Genomic DNA, 20,050 nt, shown 5'->3' on the forward strand with positions numbered 1-20,050 from the left:
CCTATCGTGTGGTGACAAACCAGGCAGGAAATGGCGACCTCCGTGGCGGATTGCCACATAGGCAGACTTTGCGAATCCTCGCTTCCTCGGAGACAACAAGTAAAGATGTACGCCTTACCTTGTCTTCGGCGCTTCCCGGTTGTGACCCGGGCGGTCTCCGGCTGCGAGCGGAGAGGGTGAGTACCGTCACCGCCGCGCTCAAGGAAGTGCACCCGCTGCCTCTGGGCCGTGCCCGAACTAGTCTCGCTCAGGGGCCAAGTCCACGCCGAGACCGAGGCTGCCTCTAAGCCGCGCCAGAGCCCTTCTCACTCGGGGGCTAGGTCCCCGCCGCGAGCTGGCCACCGGACCGAGGCCCTTACCTCCGAGGGACCACGGAAATCGCCTTGGGAAACTCAACTGGGGGAGGGACCGACTGGTATCACCGCAGGAGTGTGGGGCTCGTCTTCAGGTAGGTTTCTTCTATGAATTTAGTAGTGTAGAATTTGGAAACACGCTCAGTGAGCGTGAGGTAGCTCCAAACTGCTTTGGAGACGGAAATTACTGAATTGCTACACTTCCTGTGGGGGTATATGTACCCGTGCTGACGTCAGATCCGTCTCAGACTGCTAGCACGAGCACACTATACCCACTTGTTTTGAGTCCATCTGCTACACGTTAGGAAAAAGTGCATTCATTTGATGAGTTAACAACATAGGGCCGTGTCCCTAGATGTAAGAACATAAGATTTGTCATACTGGGTCAACCAAAGATCCATCAAACCCATTATCCTGTTTCCAACAGTAGCCAATTCAAATCATAAGTACCTGGCAAGATCCCAAAATATAAATAGATTCCATGCTGCTTATCCCAGGGATAAGCAGTTAATTTCCCAAGTCCACCTTAATAATGGTTTATATTGAGGACTTCCGGCAATGACATCTGGTTGAGAGGAGGTCGTGGCTCTGAGCTCCTGGGGACCCATGGGAATGCACTCAATTGAACTCACCTCCCAGATATTGGTCTTTCACTAGATGGTGCGACCCGATCTGCAGGCTAACTGGGAGCTGCCTTGAACTGCAAGGATCGCGACGCTCTCAATGCCCAGCAGAGCGAAGAAAACAGTTACAGATTGGGCAACCCCGGCAGACAACAAAATGGTGGCAGAAACGTTGCTCACCGCGGATAGCATGTCAGAAATTCTGCTTAAAGAAATCACAAAGGCTGTGTCTGCTGCGCTGAACGACAAACTACAGAGGCTGCAATCTTCCCTGGATGAACTCCATGAAAAATGGGCAACCAATCGAGCTACACTAACTGCAACTGATGCGCAAGTAACCCAACATGGAACATGAATGGGGGCCACATTGCAACAGAGTAACCAGGAACAAGACGACAAACTTGACAAACCAGAGAGGTGCAGCTGGAGAAAATCTCTGGGCGGGGGACTTACCGGAGAGCATGCAGAATGAGGCCTTGCAACAATGGTTCGGGACCTGGCTACCAGAGGCCTTGGGGGTACAGAGGCATGGAGGACCCATCGCAGTGGAGAGGGTGCATCGCCTGGGACTGCAGGTTCAGCTGAACCAAAAGCCGCGACAAGCAATCACTAAATTTCTCAACTATGCCGACAAGAAAATATTCTGCGAGCATACCGCACAAGGAAAGAATATGTGAAGGCAAAAATATCCTGCTGCTCCCTGACTTCTCTACATGAGTCATAGCTGCATGCAAGAAGTCAAGTTTACCCTCCAGTACCCGGAAAAACTATGAGTTTTCCATCAGGGAGAATCGAGGACATTCCACAGAAAAGAGGAGATACAGCGATTTGTCGAGGGACTATAATAGTCTCTGCCTATGAACTCCTTGGAAGCCGCCGACCTCTTCACTCAAAGTCTCTTGGGCAGACAAGCTTTTGCTCAGTCCCCGCTCTCATGACTGGCCTGGGGCACAAGGCAACCTCACGCTACAAGCAATGGAAGCTACCTCGTTTTATAGTTTGCTCACTCTGAGTTTGTTTTTCTAACATCTTGTTGCATTTCATATATGACATGTGGGAGATAAGGTTACTTAATGCCTTGTTCTTGCGGTTCCCTGGAGCCCTGGTTGGATATGCAGGTGCACAGCACAAGGGGAGGTCCTCCATAGCAGACATGTGCTGTGACTGGCTTGGGTTACAGAGCTTCAAGGGGAAAGGGGTTTTGCAGAAGAATTGGGGAATGCTATATGGATGTGTGTGAATGTTAATGAGTTTTGTGCTGATTCCGGTAACCTTTCTTGTATAAGAAGGTTGTTTCCCACTGATCTGGTGAATGGAGGGAGCTTGGCTGGGAATTCACCCTACCATGCAATGAGCTCTATTCAGCAAGTGTAATCTCAACAATGGTTTTAAATGAATAGTATTGTCGTGGGCTCTCTCAATGTAGCGGGTATAAATTCCCCGATCAAGCAAAAGAAATACTAACAGAACTTGAGACAAAAATAAATGTAGCATTACTATACGAAACATATTTAAGTGATCTAGAACACCAGAAATTGAAAAAGAGATGAACCAGAGGGGAGTAGCTATATTAATTGGTAAACAGCTGTCCTCTCCCCCCCCCCCCCCCCCCACCCCCCCAAAAAAAACCTATTTTTATTAGGATTTTCAAAACAAGCAACCAGGTCAGTCAAATGTATCAACATATAAACAAAAGTTTTGATGAATCTCCCTCAGCCAATGATCCTTCCCCATCCCCCCACCCCAATAAACGAGCCCAATGTACATGGCACATGGTAGACAGTTACCTCAGGTTTAAGTGCCCCTAAATGAGACAATAATTAGGGTCACATAGTACCTAGAACATTCCTCATCGTTGGAGAAATATAATCTAAAAAAGCAGACCAAATTCTTAGCATACTGGCTCATTTCTTAGGAGAACTGGCTCAGGCAGACAAATATTCATGTGTAAGTAGATTTATCTTTTTTTTTGATCCAATGCTCTATATTAGGCCCTTGATGTCCCATCCATCTTATCAGGATCACTTTCTTGCCCACTAAACCAGCTTTTGTGATGAATGTAAGAGTCTCAAACAGCTGTCCTTTAAAAAAAAAAAAAAAAAAAAAGTGATTTTTGACCCCCATATATTATTGTTAGAGGTATCTTGCAGGGCCTGAAAGTATTATTGGTGAATATATATGCACCTAATAAATATTCCCCACACCTTTTTCTCCCAATTAGTCTCCGTATAGTGGTCTGGGAAGAATATGCTGAAATTATAGGAGGGGATTTCAACATCACTGACAACCCCATAATAGACTGCAGCCCATCTAAAACGCCGAGATGCAATCAAGCTGATATTGGCATAGGTTTCTTATGCTAACATCTCCAGCTGATCAACTTGTGGTGTCTCTCTCACTTAGAGGATAGGAGCTATACCCATTTCTCCCATGCGCATCAAATATACACTAGATTGGACTGTATCCTAGTCCCGGAAATTTTTTTTCTCTAAACTAGAATACAGCGATATATTACCAATCCCATTCTCTGATCATGACCTGGTGGTTTCATCAGTGAGGTCCTCTACAAACCAAACATCTTCTAGACATTGGAGAATGGCTTCTTGGTTGTATGAGGACAAACAATTCACCAGTTTTCTCAATAATGGTATATATGGAATTTTCCTCCAGGAGCTTGTCCAAGCCTTTTTTAAACCTACCTACACTTTTACCATATCCTCTGGCAACAATTCCAGAGTTAATTATGCATTGAGTAAAAAATCTATCTCCGGGGCCAAGCTGGCAGTGTGAACCAGATGAGACACAAATGCTCTCCTACTACCTCTAATAATACCGTCCCAAACAAGAGTAAGGTCCGTGTCTTCCCTCTGGACACTTCTTTCCCTACTGGACAGCGTCTGAAAACATCCTTTGCATTTGGCCCGGCAGCAAACTGAGGGGGTACCTGGCCCCACTGCAATGTCCGGTGAGGGAGCACTGGAATCACCAGGGGAGGTTACATTGAGTCCCCCGGATCTTCGGCTCCCGCTGGCTCCGACCATCGCCGATTCTCCACTCGGTGCTGCAGTGCAGGGAGATGATGTTACCCATGCATCTGCAGGGGGGGATCGAGTGGAGCTCTGCCATTGTTGCCTCCGCTTTTCTCCAAGCCTGTCGGAAGCTTTGTATTCTCCTGACTTTGCAGCTTGTACAACCTTTTCTTCTCCAACAGACTCTGGGGAATCGGGAGAAGACTACTGCGGCGTCGGTGAGAGGTATTCCTGGAGTAGTTTCTCCTGGGTTCTTGGGTGAGTTTTTTCATCCCCCACCCAAGCCAGCTGTTGGTATCCTTGATGCCTTATGGGACCTAATAGTTGGATTTGGAGGCTCTGTGAAAGAATGCCAAAGATTGAGAATCTTGCTACTAAGGTGGACTCTTTAGATGTTAAATATGATGGTTATATTCGTGATCTTAAGTCTCAAATAACGGCATCAGAGGCAGCTGTTTCCCAAATTCAATCTTGCAATTTCAAATTGATTAAAGATTTTTGCAATTGTTCCCGCAGTGTGGAGTTTTTGGAGAATCACACAAGGCATTTAAATCTCCGCTTCTTGAACTTTCCCAAGGTGATAGGGGAGGATCCCCTACCATACTTTGAAGAAGGCTTTTTCTAGAAATTCTAAAATTTGGAGAAAGTTCCATCAATAAATGTTTTTTCCTTTCAGGAATCAGTAAAGAGACTATCTCGGGATGAACGCCCTGATGCCATGCGAATTTAACTCAATTTCTTTAGGACTCTACAGTCGAAATTTATGAACGATCAACTCTTCTTGTCTCTTATTTCTGAACAAGAACCGAATGAAGTGATGAAAAGGTACTTCAAGAATATTTCCATCCCTTTTTATGATCAGTCAGTATGTATTTTCCTGGATTTTGCAAGAAAGGAGACATGATTTCTTGCTTTAAGATCACAGATTTCATTGGGGTTCTCCTTTGTATTAAGATATCCATATAGGAGAGCTTCCAAAATGGCGACCTGATCAGTCACGCTAGCGAGAGGCTCCTGATACTTCCTATTTCTGTATTGCAATTATGCCTTATACTAAAGAAAAGCCAGGATACGGTGTGGAGAAAGTTCCTCTACACCACTGGAAGTCACTCAACCCCGGTTAGAAAGCTTCTTTGCAGCGATACCTCCATTAACGCCAGGTGAGGTCACTGAAGGGCCTGCTGATGAGCGAGAGCCGTCCCTCTGACCGGGATATCTTTAACCCCCGGATCACCAGTGAGACCAGCACCGCCAGGCCGAGACGAAGGATGTTGGCAGCAGGAGACCGTTGGCCTACCGGAGGAACTCCAAGAAGAGACAGGAGCAGTCGGACAGAGGATAACATCGCATGGACTTACCATTCTGGAGCAACAAGCGAAGGTAAAGCCCCGTGGGGGAGATGGAGGAGTGGGGCTGGACTTTGCTGGAGAGCTTGAGTCTCTGGGCGATGGCTCTGGTGTCGGCCTAGCAGCGGGTGGAGGAGGTGGAGAAGGGGATCGAGAATCTCCAAAGCAAGTAAAACTGCTACAGCCAACAGCAGAAATAATTCTTTCAACAATTTGGATAGCCCTTCAGTCATTTGAAAAGGCTATAATGGGACTTACAAAAGAAGTGCTTGATGTAAAAAAGCAAGTAAAGTTAAATGCAAATGAAATAGTTCTTCAGAATAAAAAACTGGAAAAATGGAAGCTCAGATATTAGAAATTGAAAACACTCAGACAGTTATAATACAGAATGATGGAGAAGTGAATAAGAGATTGGAAAGGATTGAAAATAATTTGAGATCGCATAATCTAAGGTTTATAAATTTTACTATTTTGACAAATATTTCACCGCTAGATTGTTTAAGTTGTACGTATCTCAAATATTAAAAATTCCTGAGGAAATAAAACCAGTTATTACCAAGGCGTATTACCTATACCCAAGTGAACAGAATCAAGAGAATTTTCAAGATCAAGTACCACCCGATTTAACAACTTCATTAGAATCTTCTCAAGAGATGGAAGTTTCCCAACAGAGACCGCTTTAGTCTCTTCTGCTTTCCTAATGGACAAAAACAACATCTTTAAAACTATTTTAGAAATAACCAAGCCCTCTTTTTGGTCAAAAAATATGGTGCTATCCGGACCTGGTGAAACAAACGCAATTGAGAAGAAAATTATTTCTAAATATGAGGGTGGAAGTGCTCCAAAAGGGTGCAACATTCAAATTACCAATTTCCTTATAAGTGTTGTTTGTTTTATCAAGAGCAAAGATACGTTTTTTTTTTTTAACCACAACGGCTGAGGTCATTCTTAGATACTCACTCCACGCCTACTTAAACCCGCTGTTTGGTGAGATTGAAATTATGTATGGAGGTTCTGATCAGGTTATCCAGATATTTTGAATACGAATATGATATTGCTAAAATGAAAATGCACTCTATTTCATAGCTCTCCCATATTTGCTCTATTTTTAAGTGCAGTAATGTTATTTTGGTATAAAATATTGTATAACATTTTATTTATATTTCTGTTTGATGTTACTTAAGTGATTTCTATAACAAGTTGATACTTGTAATTTGTTAAAAAGCAATAAATAAAAATAGATATCCATGTAAATGTGTTATTCGTTCCCAAAATGAATGTTTCATATTCTTTCTCCCTGAACTTAAATCCCTTATTAATTCCAGGAGTATACCCTCTTCTTTACCTGGAAATTAATAGGTTTAATGATCCATGATAATTGGTCCGCCGTGTATACATTAAGCCTTTTTCTATAAAGGTTTTCCATTTATCTCCCTTTTTATGTGGTCCCTTGGCTTGTTTTCCTTTTGGAAAAATGTGTCAATATTAGTATTTTATTTATTCGTATATTCTATTGTTTCTTTTCAGATATGTCATTTTTCTTTTCTGGAGTAAGGATCTAGTTTTTGAAAAAGTAAACAACCGATATGCAATTTACCTACTCCATTCCGCTCATTTTATAGACCTCTATCATATCTCCTCCAGGCATCTCTTCTCCCAGCTGAAGAGCCCTAACCTATTTAGCCTTTCTTATAGGGGAATCATTCCATATCTTTTATCATTTTGTTTACCTTTTCTAATTCTGCTATATAAGAGGAACTGCTGGAAGTTTGTACAAGATTGGCAAACCACGTATGTCTGGGTCATGCTAGAGCTATAAGAATCAAGCAAGCATGGTCTTGCAGCAGCTTTAATACTGCTCTGGCAATCAGCGGTATTGGCAGAAAAGCATCAATGAGGATTGAGGAGGAAATCTCCTGATCCAGTCTGAGATCACTGGACAGAACTGAGGAAAAATTGATCTAATTTTCTGTTCTGCACAATTGCAAACAAGTCAATAGCTCGTCAACTGGTAATTGTCGCAAAGACCACTCATACAGTCTGAATAATCTGGGGCAATCCACCAACATGTTGGAGATTCCTGGAAGATGAGTGGTTTGTAGGACAGGCTAACGTTTAGTTGCACACTCCCAAATCTTACGCTTCCTTGCAGAAAGGCCTCCCTGTTTGCTGACATAAAACATAGCAACCTGGAATAAAGCTGCTCTTCCTTTATGATGCGTGAATGTTGATAGACCATATCTGATCGCCCTTAATAACAGATTGATATGAAATGGCTCTCCTCACAAGACCAGGTGCCCTGGGATCACAAAGATCCTGTGAGAGTGCCCCCTCCTTTCAAGGTAGTGTCCATCTCCTGTGAGACTTGAGGAAGAATGAAAAGTAGCACACCATTCTGAAGTACATGGGGTTTACCCCCAGCATAACTCTTGCCTCAGATATCTGGACTGTCATTGAGAATGGTTGGGTCAGCAGATCCCATTAAGAGTGAAGATCCCAGTGTAGATAACTGCTATAAAAGTGGGTCAGTGGGCCCATGTGAAATGATCACAATATGACCTGACAACAAACATCACTGACTGCTGCAAGCTGAGAGATCAGTAGGTTGTGTATAAGAATGGTGTACGCTCAAATCCATCATCAGAAACACTCTTTTGCAGGGGTCTCTCCATGCTCCAATGGATTTCATTCTTTGAGAAGATACTACATTTGACTTCTGGAAACTGACCAGAAAGCCCAAAGTTTGAAGAAGAGGGCTGTTGTGTGTAGGAAAAGCAAAGCTTATTGAGAGCTTGCTGTGATAAGCCAATCGCCCCAAGTATGGAAAAACTTGAATCCCTTGGCAAGTGCAGCTACCACTGCAAGGTATTTGGAAAAGGATCTCAGAGCTGCTGATAAGGCAAACGGGAATACTTTGTACTGGTATTAGGAAGAAATGAAGGTAGCGCTAATGAGAAGAATGGATGGGTATTTGAGCACATGCATTCTTCAAATCAAGAGCGCACATCCATTAATGCTTTTGGATGCAAGAAAGATTTGTGCTGTGGGATTTCATTTTGAATTCCTCTCAAATTAGATGGTTGTTCAAGGGTCTTAGAACCAGAACAGGCCCTCAATCCTCCAGAACTGGAATGGGCATCAATCTTCCAGATTTCTTGGGGATGAGGAAATATTGAAAATAAAACCCCCCATCCATGCCCCATGCTAGGAAACAGGGTTCTATCGATTGTTGATGAAGCGACTGCAACTTCACGGCAAAGCTGCATCAAGTGAGATTGATATGGATCAAGATTCGAGCATTGTAGAAGGGATGGTAGCCAGAAGACACACAAAGGGTATCTAAATTCCAAGATTTGGAGGACATAGAGGACTTTAGTTATCTGGCACTACACCGCCAAGAAGATTTGGATCTTGCGCCCCCCCCCCCGGAACAGAGAATGGAAGGATGAAAAACTGGGCTCAGTTATATGCTGGGCCTGTTGTGTAGTCTTAGGTTGATGGTGCTCATGCTACTGGGGTCTGACTGGAAGTGGTTGTCAAAGCAGGGCTGGAAGAGGCAATGGTGATGCTGCTGAAAGGCTGGAATTTATGCCTGTGAAAAGTATGACTGTCTGTAAGTGAAGGTGATGCTCGAGGACCCTTGAAAGGGTAAGACTTTTACATTCAGTTTCTTTAATTTGTCACAGAAAACAGGTTGGTTCCACTGACTTTTCATGGACATTATCTCAGAAGTTACGTGCCCTGAGCTATGTCATATGCTGAAATCCAATCGAAGCTAATGGTGGCATGAAGTCGAAAAATTAGTAGATAGAACAGAGATGGTGATAAATGCACTCTTCCGTTTTCAAAAGTGGTTGTGGGTAACAAGACCTTCCTTAAGCAAGTTGTAGAAAAGCTTACATATTTGGAATACAGTTGTGAGGATATTGCACCATACAGAACAGGAGCTTTGCACCATACAGAACAGGAGCTTTGGAAAATTTTCTTGCCAAAATTGTCTAGCAGCCTTTTTCAGGTTGGACTTGACAAATAACTGATGTGGCATGAGTCAGACTCTTGGAGATTTCTGGATTTTGTATTTGAAATCCAGCTTCCTAGCCATAGGCAACACAGAGATAGGTGCTTCCCATCTTTTCATCTGTAACCAGTTTAGAATGTTGTGGACTGGGAGAACCACTGGATCTGATGGAGCATCCAATATCTGGAGGGGTCCAAAGACTTCCAAGTGGGGGAAGGGATCTTTGTTGGTAAGCCACTGTCCCCACCTTTTTCATGAACTTTGAATAAGACAGGGATTCCGGGGCTATGTACGGTCAGGTGTATCCAGAAATGAGTGAGAAGGTATATCTGTAGATCCCTCTTCTAAATGTGAGGGTTTAGTAACTCAGGACCCCAATGACAAATGCAAACTGGGGGGGGGTGGGCTCTTCTGGTTGATTTGGAGGGGAAAAACCCTGGTCGAACACCTCTGAGCAACTCATTCCACTGTCATTGAGTGGGAAGATGAAGAATCCTGTATCAAACAAAGGTTCTGCTGAAGTATTCACACTAAGTGATACTGGGACTCCAGACTGAGGTATCACTGCAGCAATTCTGGAGAGGAGTGGCTGGATTATTCCTCCGTCTTTATATAAAGAGGTAAAAAATTTTCTCACTAGACCTGCAATCTGGGCAAGCGAGTGATGTATCCTCTGACCTGGTGTAGGCGGAACATCCTTTTCAGGGACAAGAATAGGTTGTTGCACCTCAATTGGTTTCTTATTTTTTGGGAGAGGGCAGAGGTAAGATGACCCCTTCAGCAGCTGGCCTCAAATGGCTTGCATACATCTGTGTAGGTAACGCAGCTTGATGATTTTGGTTCGGGGCTCAGTGCATCAAAAGTAGTGTAACTGAGATGTTTTTTTCGATCGATGCATGCATAGGTTGCATGTCGATGCATGTTATAGGTTGCGTCAAACTGATTGGTTTTGAATGGGCAACCATGCTTGTTTTGTGCTGTGCATTGATGGGCTTTTAGGATGACGGATTGATGCATTGAGATGTGTCAAAGGAGTGCCTTGATGCTTTCTGTGCTTCAAGTACCTTGATGCATTAAGAACGGGCATTTTTCAATGCAAGTTCTGACACCAGTGGAAATGATGCAAGCTTTTTTCCTTTGATGCAAGGTGGATTGTATCACTAGACCCCCCTCGGCTTCGATTTGGGCCAATGGTGGAGTCTTAGGAGCTCTTGCTCAACTTTTGTCCTAGTGAGGCAAGACGATGCTCCCCTGCAGCTTCTCTATGCGGTTGCACCCTACAGTGTTGAGAACACAGACATCTGACCATAGCTAAGAACAGTTTTTGCATGGTCATGGTCTGGACCTTACCACAGATGCCGGCTATTTTGAAAAGGAAAAGGCCTTTTTTTTTTTTTTTTGTAAGCAGCAAAACGTTCTGTGGTACAGCAGTGCCATCAAACCACCTAAAAGTAGGAAAAACTGAAGAAGAAATAATGAGAGTAAAAATGTTTTTAAAGGACTTTGAAAAGATATCTGGAGAGTGAGTACAGATATGTGCTGTGCTCAGACAAAAAAAAGACTGAGAAAGCTCACAAGGCAACACCCCACATGCTCATTAGAATTCAAAGCTTTACTAGCTAGGACAAACAAGTCCATTCGGTGCCACCGGATGATGTCTCACCCAAATGTATGGCTAATGTAGTGTGCTTATCAACAGAAAATACACAAAAGATGAAAAAATTCAAAACTAAGAAGTTTATTAATGAAGTTCCACAATGGTAACATTTTAACAACATAACTTTGAGCTACATACCTACCATTAATTAATCATTTTCACTCAAATATGGACTGGACCGATATTTATGTAAAATAGTCTGAATATAAATACATATTCAAGATAATGAAACTATCTTTTGCAGTAATGCTAGAACTAATTTTTTGCATTTTACATTAAATTATATAGTACCCGATTCATTAAGGGTTTTTCCTATAGAACCAAAATGGGAGAAAAGGCTTTAATGAACCTGGCCCATAGTTTGAGTGCAGTATGCTGTTGCCCATTTTAGAATGTATTTGTACCACATCTGTGAGCTTGTCTACCTAAATGAAGATGAAAAATAATGAAAAACTGGACTTTAAAATTTGGGAGTTACCTATACTTAAGAATTTTAAGTGAGACAGGTGCAAAGCCGATATCACAGACTGGGCTGCCAACTCAGCACATTATAGGGGGTAATTTTCAAACATGTCATACACATCTACAAAGTCCATAGATAAAAACTTTTAACTAATTTTCAAAGTAGTAAATGCATGCATATACATTCAATATGAAAATTAACTCAGGAAATTTACCTGCACAGATGTACACCTACTTTGTGCAGGTTAATTCTTCAGACTAAAAATATGCATATACTTTTCAAAATTAAAAAAAAATTTGTGTAGTTCCAAACCCCAGCCCCAATCCTGTCCCAAGAACATCTCTTCCGTGTTGTGGGGAAAACAACACACTTAGGGGCAATACACATGTACTTTTACCACCTACAGGGAGAGCAATTTAAGTCCAATTCCTTGGGTAAAGCACTGATTTATCCATGGAAGTGGCTTTCAAAATGGAGAAATTACTTACCTGATAATTTCGTTTTCCTTAGTGTAGACAGATGGACTCAGGACCAATGGGTATAGTGTACTCCGATAGCAGTTGGAAACAGATCAGATTTCAATCTGACGTCAGCCCTAGTACATATACCCCTGCAGGAAGTGAGCAGCTCTTCAGTATTCTCCTCGAAAAGCACTTGTGGATATATGTATGACTGAATAATTTGAATAACTTGATTAACTTTATAATGTGGTTAACTTGATTAATTTGAACTGGTTGAATTGGTATAGCTGGAGACCGCCAGTTGCCCCCAACCGAGAAGCGTCGACACCCGGTAGGATGGGTGTTCTAGTTGGAGAAAGGCATGGCTTACACGTGAAATCATTCGCTGTCGGTGATGTCACTCGAGAATTCCATGAATAGCGGCAGCCGTGGGTGGGATGCTGAGTCCATCTCTCTACACCAGTGGTTCTCAACCCTGTCCTGGGGACCCCCCAGCCAGTCGGGTTTTTCGGGATATCCACAATGAATATGCATGAGAGAAATTTGCATTCACTGCCTCCATAACATGCAAATTTTCTCTCATGCATATTCATTGTGGATATCCTGAAAACCCGACTGGCTGGGGGGGTCCCCAGGACAGGGTTGAGACACCACTGGTCTACACTAAGGAAAACAAAATTATCAGGTAAGTAATTTCTCCATTTCCTAGAGTGTAGCAGATGGACTCAGGATGTAAAAAGCTACTCCCGAACCGGGTGGGAGGCTGCCCAGTGGCCCACTTAGTACTGCCCTTGCAAATGCCGTGTCCTCTCGAGGCCTGAACATCCAGGCGGTAAAACCTGGAGAAGGTGTGAATGGAGGACCATGTCGCCGCCTGACAGATCTCGGCGGGTGACAGCCATCTTGGTTTCCGCCCAGGACACTGCTTGGCTCTAGTGGAATGGGCCTTGACTTGTAAAGGCAGTGGCTTGCCTGCTTCTACTTAGGGCCGCCTTGATGACTTCTTTGATCCAGCGGGTTATGGTTGCTGGCGAGGCCACTTCCCCTTGCTTCTTCCCGCTGTGAAGGATGAATAGATGGTCCGTCTTTCGTATGGATTCCGACCTTTCCAGGTATTGGACTAGGAGTCTGCTGACGTTGAGATGGCGTAGACTGCAAGCCTCTTCCGAATTCTTATTCTCATCTGGCGATGGTAGCAAGATGGTTTGGTTGAGATGGAGGTGAGACACCACTTTGGGGAGGAATGACGGAACTGTGCGTAACTGCATGGTTTCCCGGGGTGAGTCTGAGGAACGGATCCTGGCAGGACAGTGCTTGTAGCTCGGATATACGACAGGGCCGAACAGGACTGCCAGCAGGAAGGCTGTTCTTCAATGTTAATAGTCGGAGAGACAGGCCAAGTAGAGGTCTGAAGGAGGTTCCTGCTAAGAAATCTAGGACCAGGGTGAGGTTCCAAGAGGCACCGGTCACTTTAGGGGTGGTCGGATCTGCTTGAACTCCTTTCAGAAAGCGGGAACATCCGGTGGGAGGCCTATGCTGCCGCTCTCGCTCTTGGTTCCGTGGCATGACAATGCGGGCCACTTGTACCTTGATGGCGTGAGAGACAATCCCTTCTGTTGTCCATTTTGCAGGAATTCCAAAATCGCAGGAATTTTGACTGAGCGAGGTATATGTCGTCATGGTCCTCGCACAGGCTTCGAACACTCTCCAAAAATCCTTATGTATATTAGGGATGTGGAGAACTTTGCGTGCTCGGAGTAGTAGAGTGTCAATTACTGCCCCCGAGTATCCGCTTTTTCTCAGGCGAGTCCTCTCAATGGCCAGACCGTAAGAGAATCGAGCTGGATCCTCGTGGAGGATGGATCGGTCCCTGTTGGAGCAGGTCTCTGTGTGGAGGTAGCGGAGGGGGCTCCCTGTCAGCAGTCTTTGCATGTCTGTCCCCCACGGTCTTCTTGGCCCAGTCCGGGGCCACTAGAAGTACTGGTCCCCTGTGGTGTTCTATCTTGTGGATGACTGCGCCCAATAGGGGCCTCGCGGAAAGGCGTATAACAGAGTCTCCTGTGGCCAGGTCTGTACTAGAGTATCGATTCCCTGGGACTAGGGGGTTCCCACCTGCAGCTGAAAAAACTGTGCACATGGGCGTTGGAACGGTTTTTTGCCAGGAGGTCCATGGTGTGTTCCCCAACGGTTTACTATCAATTGGAATGTCTGTGGTTGACAGCCTCCATTCTCCTGGGTCTAGACTTTCTCTGCTGAGGTAATCCGCAGCTATGTTGTCTTTCCCCGCGATGTGGACAGCCGAGATCTCTTGAAGATTCGCTTCCCGCCCATGACATTAGGGGATCTATTTCCAGAGACAACCTGTTGGCTTCTGGATCCCCCCTGACGGTTGATGTATGCCACTGTTGTGGCGTTGTCAGACATTACTCTGACCGCTTTGTCTCGGAGTCTGTGACCGAACCGTAGGCAGGCTAGCCTGACTGCTCGGGCTTCTAGGCGATTGATGTTCCATCCCCGACTCTTCTTTGTTCCATTGCCCTTGGGCGGTTAGCTCCTGGCAGTGTGCTCCCCATCCTCATAGGCTGGCATCCATGGTGAGCAAGATCCAGGTTGGTGAGGATAGTCTCGTTCCCTGGCTCAGATGGCCTTCTTGTAGCCACCATCGTAGTTGGGTCCGAACTCTCTCCGGGAGCTGAAACACATACGGTGTAAGTTCTGGGACAGTGGATTCCATCGTGATAGTAGTATATAAAATTCTTTAAATAAATAAATAAATAAATAAATAGTGAGCATTGTAGGGGTCTCATGTGAGCTCTTGCCCATGGCACCTACTTCCAGTGTGATGCCATGAGGCCAAGGACTTGTAGGTAGTCCCATGCTGTGGGGCGAAGTTCGCTCAACAGGGTTCGTAACTGGGTCATATCTCCTTGTCGGTGTCAGGATGACCTTGTCTTGTTTGGTGTCGAACCGGACTCCCATGTATTCTAGAGATTGGGAGGGCTGCAGACAGCTCTTGTTTGTGTTGACCACCCACCCGAGGCTCTCCAGTAGAGTTTTGACTCTGTTGGTTGCCTGGTGGCTTCCTCTGGACATTTCTCCCTGATCAGCCAATCGTCTAGATAAGGGTGTATGCAGATTCCTTCCTTCCTCAGTTTTTGCTGCCACCACCACTATGATCTTGGTGAACGTCCGGGGTTGCAGAGGCTAACCGAATGGAAGGGCCCGGAAACTGGTAGTGACGGTCCAGGATCGAGAAGTGTAGAAAACGCTGATGCTCTTGATGGATCGGAATGTGTAGGTAGGCTTCCGAAAGATCCAGGGATGTAAGGAACTCTCCCGGTTGTATCACCCTTATTACTGAGCGTAGGATTTCCATGCGGAAATAAGGAATCTTCAGGTGACGGTTGACCACCTTGAGGTCAAGAATGGGCCTGAAACGTTCCTTCTTTCTTGGGGACGATATAAAATAGATGGAATAATGTCCAGTATTTATTTGTTGTGGAGGCACGGTGTTTATAGCCTCTAAGGCTAGCAATCTGGTCAGTGTAGCTTCCACTGCCATCCTCTTAGAAGGGTCATGGAAGGGGATTCCACAAACTTGTCCGGAGGGAGGTGGTGGAAATCCAGGTAATATCCCTCTCGAACGATGGATAGGACCCACTTGTCGACGTTATCTCGACCCATCTTTGGTAGAATAGGGCAAGTCTCCCCCTATGGCTTCTTCCTTTGGATGGGTGGCTGATTTTCATTGTGGGGTGCGGCTGGGGCCTGGCACGAGGCTGACTCCCCTTTTGTTGTGCTTGTTCGAAAGGACTGGCTTCGGCCTGTGGGGGGGCGGGCTGCTTGATATGTGCTTCTATATGGGTTGAAGCGCTGTGATCCTCTGCCCCTTGGAAGTTCGGGGGAAGGATCGCTGGTTTCTCTTATTCCTGTCCTCCGGTAGCCACGGCAGTGGGGACTCGCCTCATTTGCTGGCTAGTTTTTCTAGTTCGCTTCCGAACAGGAGGGTTCCCTTGAAGGGCATCCTTGTGAGTCTCATTTTGGAGAATGCATCGGTAGACCAGTTTCGGAGCCAGAGTTGTCTTCTGGCTGCCACGGCGGATGACACTCCTCTAGCTGCAGTGCACACCAGATCAGAAATGGCATCCGCGAGGAATAATACTGCTGGTTCCAGGGCCTCCCCAGGAGAGTTCCTGGTCTGAGATAAGCAGGTGCGTGTCACCACGGCACAGCAGGCCGTGATCTGTAAAACATAGCGGAGACGTCAAAGGACTGTTTGAGGATAAATTCCAGACATCTGTCTTGAGCATCCTTGAGTGCTGCTCCTCCCTCCACCTGGATAGTAGTGCGCTTCGAGACCGTACAGACCATGGCATCCACTTTCGGACATGCCAGGAGATCTTTGACGGCTGGGTCCAGAGGGTTCATGGCTGCCAGAGCACACCCTCCTTTGAACGTAGTTCCGGGGCATCCCATTCCAGGTCAATTAGTTGCTGGACGGTTTGTAACAGTGGGAAATGACGGGAGGTCTGACAGAGTCCCTCTAGTAGGGGGTTCATCTTAGGTTCCCCTGAGGCACTTGTGCCCGGGATAGCAAGCTCTTTTAAGCTGAGAGTGACCAGGTCTGGAAGTTCGTCCTTGGTGAAGAAGTGTCTCATGGTTCGGTGGGGCTCTGTCCCCGGAGGGAGTTCCCCTTCCTCCAGTGGTTCTGAATCCTCATCCGAGTTGTCCGTGTCCCTGAAGGTGGGGCTTCTGGACGGTGGGATCACTTCCCTGGGCATAGAGGGTCCCGGGATGCTTGAGGTCCTCTGGTGGACCTTGTGGCCGTATTATAGGAGGCCCCGGTTGCATGTGGACAAAGGTATGCAGACCTTTGAAGAATTCCACCCAGGAGATAGATGCTGGGTCTAGACTAAGGGGCGCCATGTCCCTGGGGAGCCCCGATTGAGGGGGAGTCCCGCTGTGCAATGCTAGGTCCAGTGTACTGTTCGAGAGGCTGCAACCCGGTACCGGCTGGGGAGGGCCATGAGTTGAATCCCCTAGGGCCTCTTTGCACTGTATACACTGGGCCGTGGCCTCCTCATGCTGTACAGCTCTAATGTGACATGCTGGGCAAAGACCCTGAGCCTTGAGTTTCTTTTCCGGTGGTGCCATGGCTTGTGCGCGTAAAATACAGTTGTGCGCTCTGGTGTGTCAGAGTTGAGTGTGTAGGTTGTTGCGTGCGCTGTTGTGCGCACAGATAGAGTTGTGCGCCCGGTACAGTAAGTGTGAGGCTATGCGCGTCATCTGTGCGCACGACGTTGTGCGCACAAGGTATTTGTGCTCACGGATCGGGGCAGTGAACAGGGCGACAAACAGATCAAAATGGTGACGGCAGATCAAACCGGTGGTACTGGTCCCGATAGTGACCTGTGCGACTCCTCGAGCTTCGGGGACCAGAGACTTTTATTTAGATTTCTACCTTACCTTGTCTCGGCACTTCCCGGTCTCATTCCGGGCGGTCTCCAGCTAAGGGGGGAGAGGGAAAATACATTCACCGCCGCACTCGAGGTTGCACCCGCTGCCTCTCAGCCTCACCCGATGTCGGGGGCTAGGTCCCCGCCAAGGGTCACCAAGGCTTACCTCCGAGGGATCGCTGTAATCACCTCAGGAATTCTCAACTGGGGGAGGGACCCAATGGGTGTCACCGCAGGAGAGCAGGGCTCATCTGTAGAGGTAAGATTCTTATTCTTTTGGTTTTCTTTGGTGAAATTACTCTAACGCTGTGCAAGCATGAATAGAGTCCCTAACTGCTATGGAGACGGAAAAATACTGAAGAGCTGCACTTCCTGCAGGTGTATATGTACTAGGGCTGACATCAGATTGACGTCAGATTGAAATCTGATCAGTCTCCAACTGCTATCAGGAGCACACTATACGCATTGGTCCTGAGTCCATCTGCTACACGCTAGGAAATTACCCCTTTTTATGCTTTAATTAAAAAAGGTGTGTGGAACAAAATATATTAATGATTAAGAAGGAAAGAAGATGCTTAAATCTTTTAGTTCAGGATAACCCTGCAAAACTCTGTGTTACTTCATGCATGCTAACATGAGGGACCAACCAGTCAATCTGTTTTTTCCTACAATGGAGACACTCCATGCAAATATATCTAATGCATATTCGTTGTGGATATCCTTTAAACCAAACAACCCAGAATCATGTAGACCAGGTAGAGAACCACCGCTCTAAAAGATATATACTGCTACTTGTTTTCAGTATCATACCTCTGTCTGATTTACAGTTGGCATCAATGAATGTAAAGGGATAATAATGAACTTATCTGAAATAAAAAAAAAAGGGAAATAGTTTTATCACAGCTTTAATACAAAACAGACAAAGCAGTAAGTATGTATACAAAAACACATTCCTGGACCCACACATTTCTTTTGTGCTACTAGATACAATATGGCATTTACATGAATTCTGAGTGATCCCCTTGCACAATGTTGAAAGTATCAACATGTAACACACTGGCATTTTAGAAGACAGGGACTCAAACTTAATAATTACATATGAATATTGAGCGATAACCAGATGTCCATTAAATCCAAACTTTCTGATTGCCTAACAAGCTTTTGCTATATCAGGGCTTCCCAAACCTGTCCTGGGGACCACATAGCAATTGCATTTTCAGGATATCCACAATCAATATACACAAGCTAAATTTGCATAAACTGAGTCACCATGATATGCAAATTTATTTCATGCATATTCATTGTAGATATCCTGAAAACCCGACTGGCTGTGGGGCTATACTACATGATAGTATAAGTGAAGGCAAAAGACAAAACACCATACTGTGCATCTATTGCCAATTATGCAACAATGAAATGAACAAAAGCATGTTGTGGGGACCCAGTAGCATGGGAACTACTATGCATGCTCGCTTTGAAAAACATCCAATTTGTGATAAGTTTGAATATGTGACCCATACATATAAAAGAAAATTATTCCTTACCTGATAATTTTCGTTCCTGTAGTACCAAGGATCAGTCCAGACTGTGGGTTATCTCCTCCTTCCAGCAGATGGAGTCCGATAGAACTTTGAAGGATGCTTCCTTATAAGGTAGTGCACCCTCTACTAATCCTCAGTATGGAGTATATCAAAGCAAAGAGGAAACCAGGATGGATCAAGAACAATAGAATTAAGTAACAAATAACAGTGTGCAATTGGCACAAAACAGTGTCAAACAACAAACTTGCAGAATGAACCATTAACCAGCCAAAGGAAAAAAACGGCGCTAAAGAACAATTTGAGCAGAGAGGCAATCCCAAACCCAATAAACAGTCAGGGAGGGCGTCTGGACTGATCCTTGGTACTACAGGAACGAAAATTAACAGGTAAGGGATAATTTTCTTTTCCCTGTACGTACCAGGATCAGTCCAGACAGTGGGTTGTACTAAAGCTTCCCTACGTAGGGTGGGCCCTGGAAAGCCCTGCTCAAATGACCCTAGAGCCAAAGGAGCCAAAAGTAGGCGACTGTATGTGTAGACGATAATGACGAGCAGAGGTACGTAACGATTTCCAAGCTGCCGCTCAACAAATCTCCTGGAACGAGACCGATTGCATCTCCGCCCAGGAAGCAGCCTGAGCTTGAAGAGAATGGGCCTTGACACCCGCCAGAGGTTGTCGACCCGCTCCAAAGTAGGCCACCGAGATCACCTCCTTCAGCCAGAGAGCAATGGTAGTTTTCGACGCCTTGGCCCCCTTCTTCGGACCATGCCAGAGAACAAAAAGATGGTCCGACAAGCGAAAATCATTAGTGACTTCCAGATAGCGAATGAGGATACGCTTGACATCTAGCTTGCGTAGATCCGTCGATGCGTTCGCTGAGAAGAACAGAAGCTCTACCATCTGATTCAAGTGGAACTCGGAAACCACCTTGGGCAGAAAAGCTGGTACAGTGCGCAAGGAAACTCCCGAATCCGTAAAACGAAGATAGGGCTCTCTGCAAGAGAATGCTTGAAGCTCCGAGATTCTGCGGGCAGAACAGATAGCTACCAGGAAAACAGTCTTGAGAGTGATATCCTTGAGGGTCGCGGAACGCATGGGTTCAA

General features: G+C 45.5%; 1 protein-coding gene across 3 annotated transcripts in view; it reads right to left on the minus strand.

Annotated features, from left to right (window-relative positions):
• The window catches only part of DHX36 (DEAH-box helicase 36), a 518,365-nt gene that overhangs the window by 264,195 nt on the left and 234,120 nt on the right, over positions 1 to 20,050 (minus strand). For all 3 annotated transcript variants that reach the window (XM_029615334.1, XM_029615333.1, XM_029615335.1), the window contains one exon: positions 18,217 to 18,272. In XM_029615334.1, the coding sequence (XP_029471194.1) occupies positions 18,217 to 18,272 (56 nt within the window). The remainder of the gene's footprint in view (positions 1 to 18,216; positions 18,273 to 20,050) is intronic.

This window comes from Rhinatrema bivittatum, chromosome 9 (assembly GCF_901001135.1).
Source record: "Rhinatrema bivittatum chromosome 9, aRhiBiv1.1, whole genome shotgun sequence".
NCBI classification, from domain to species: Eukaryota; Metazoa; Chordata; class Amphibia; order Gymnophiona; family Rhinatrematidae; genus Rhinatrema; species Rhinatrema bivittatum.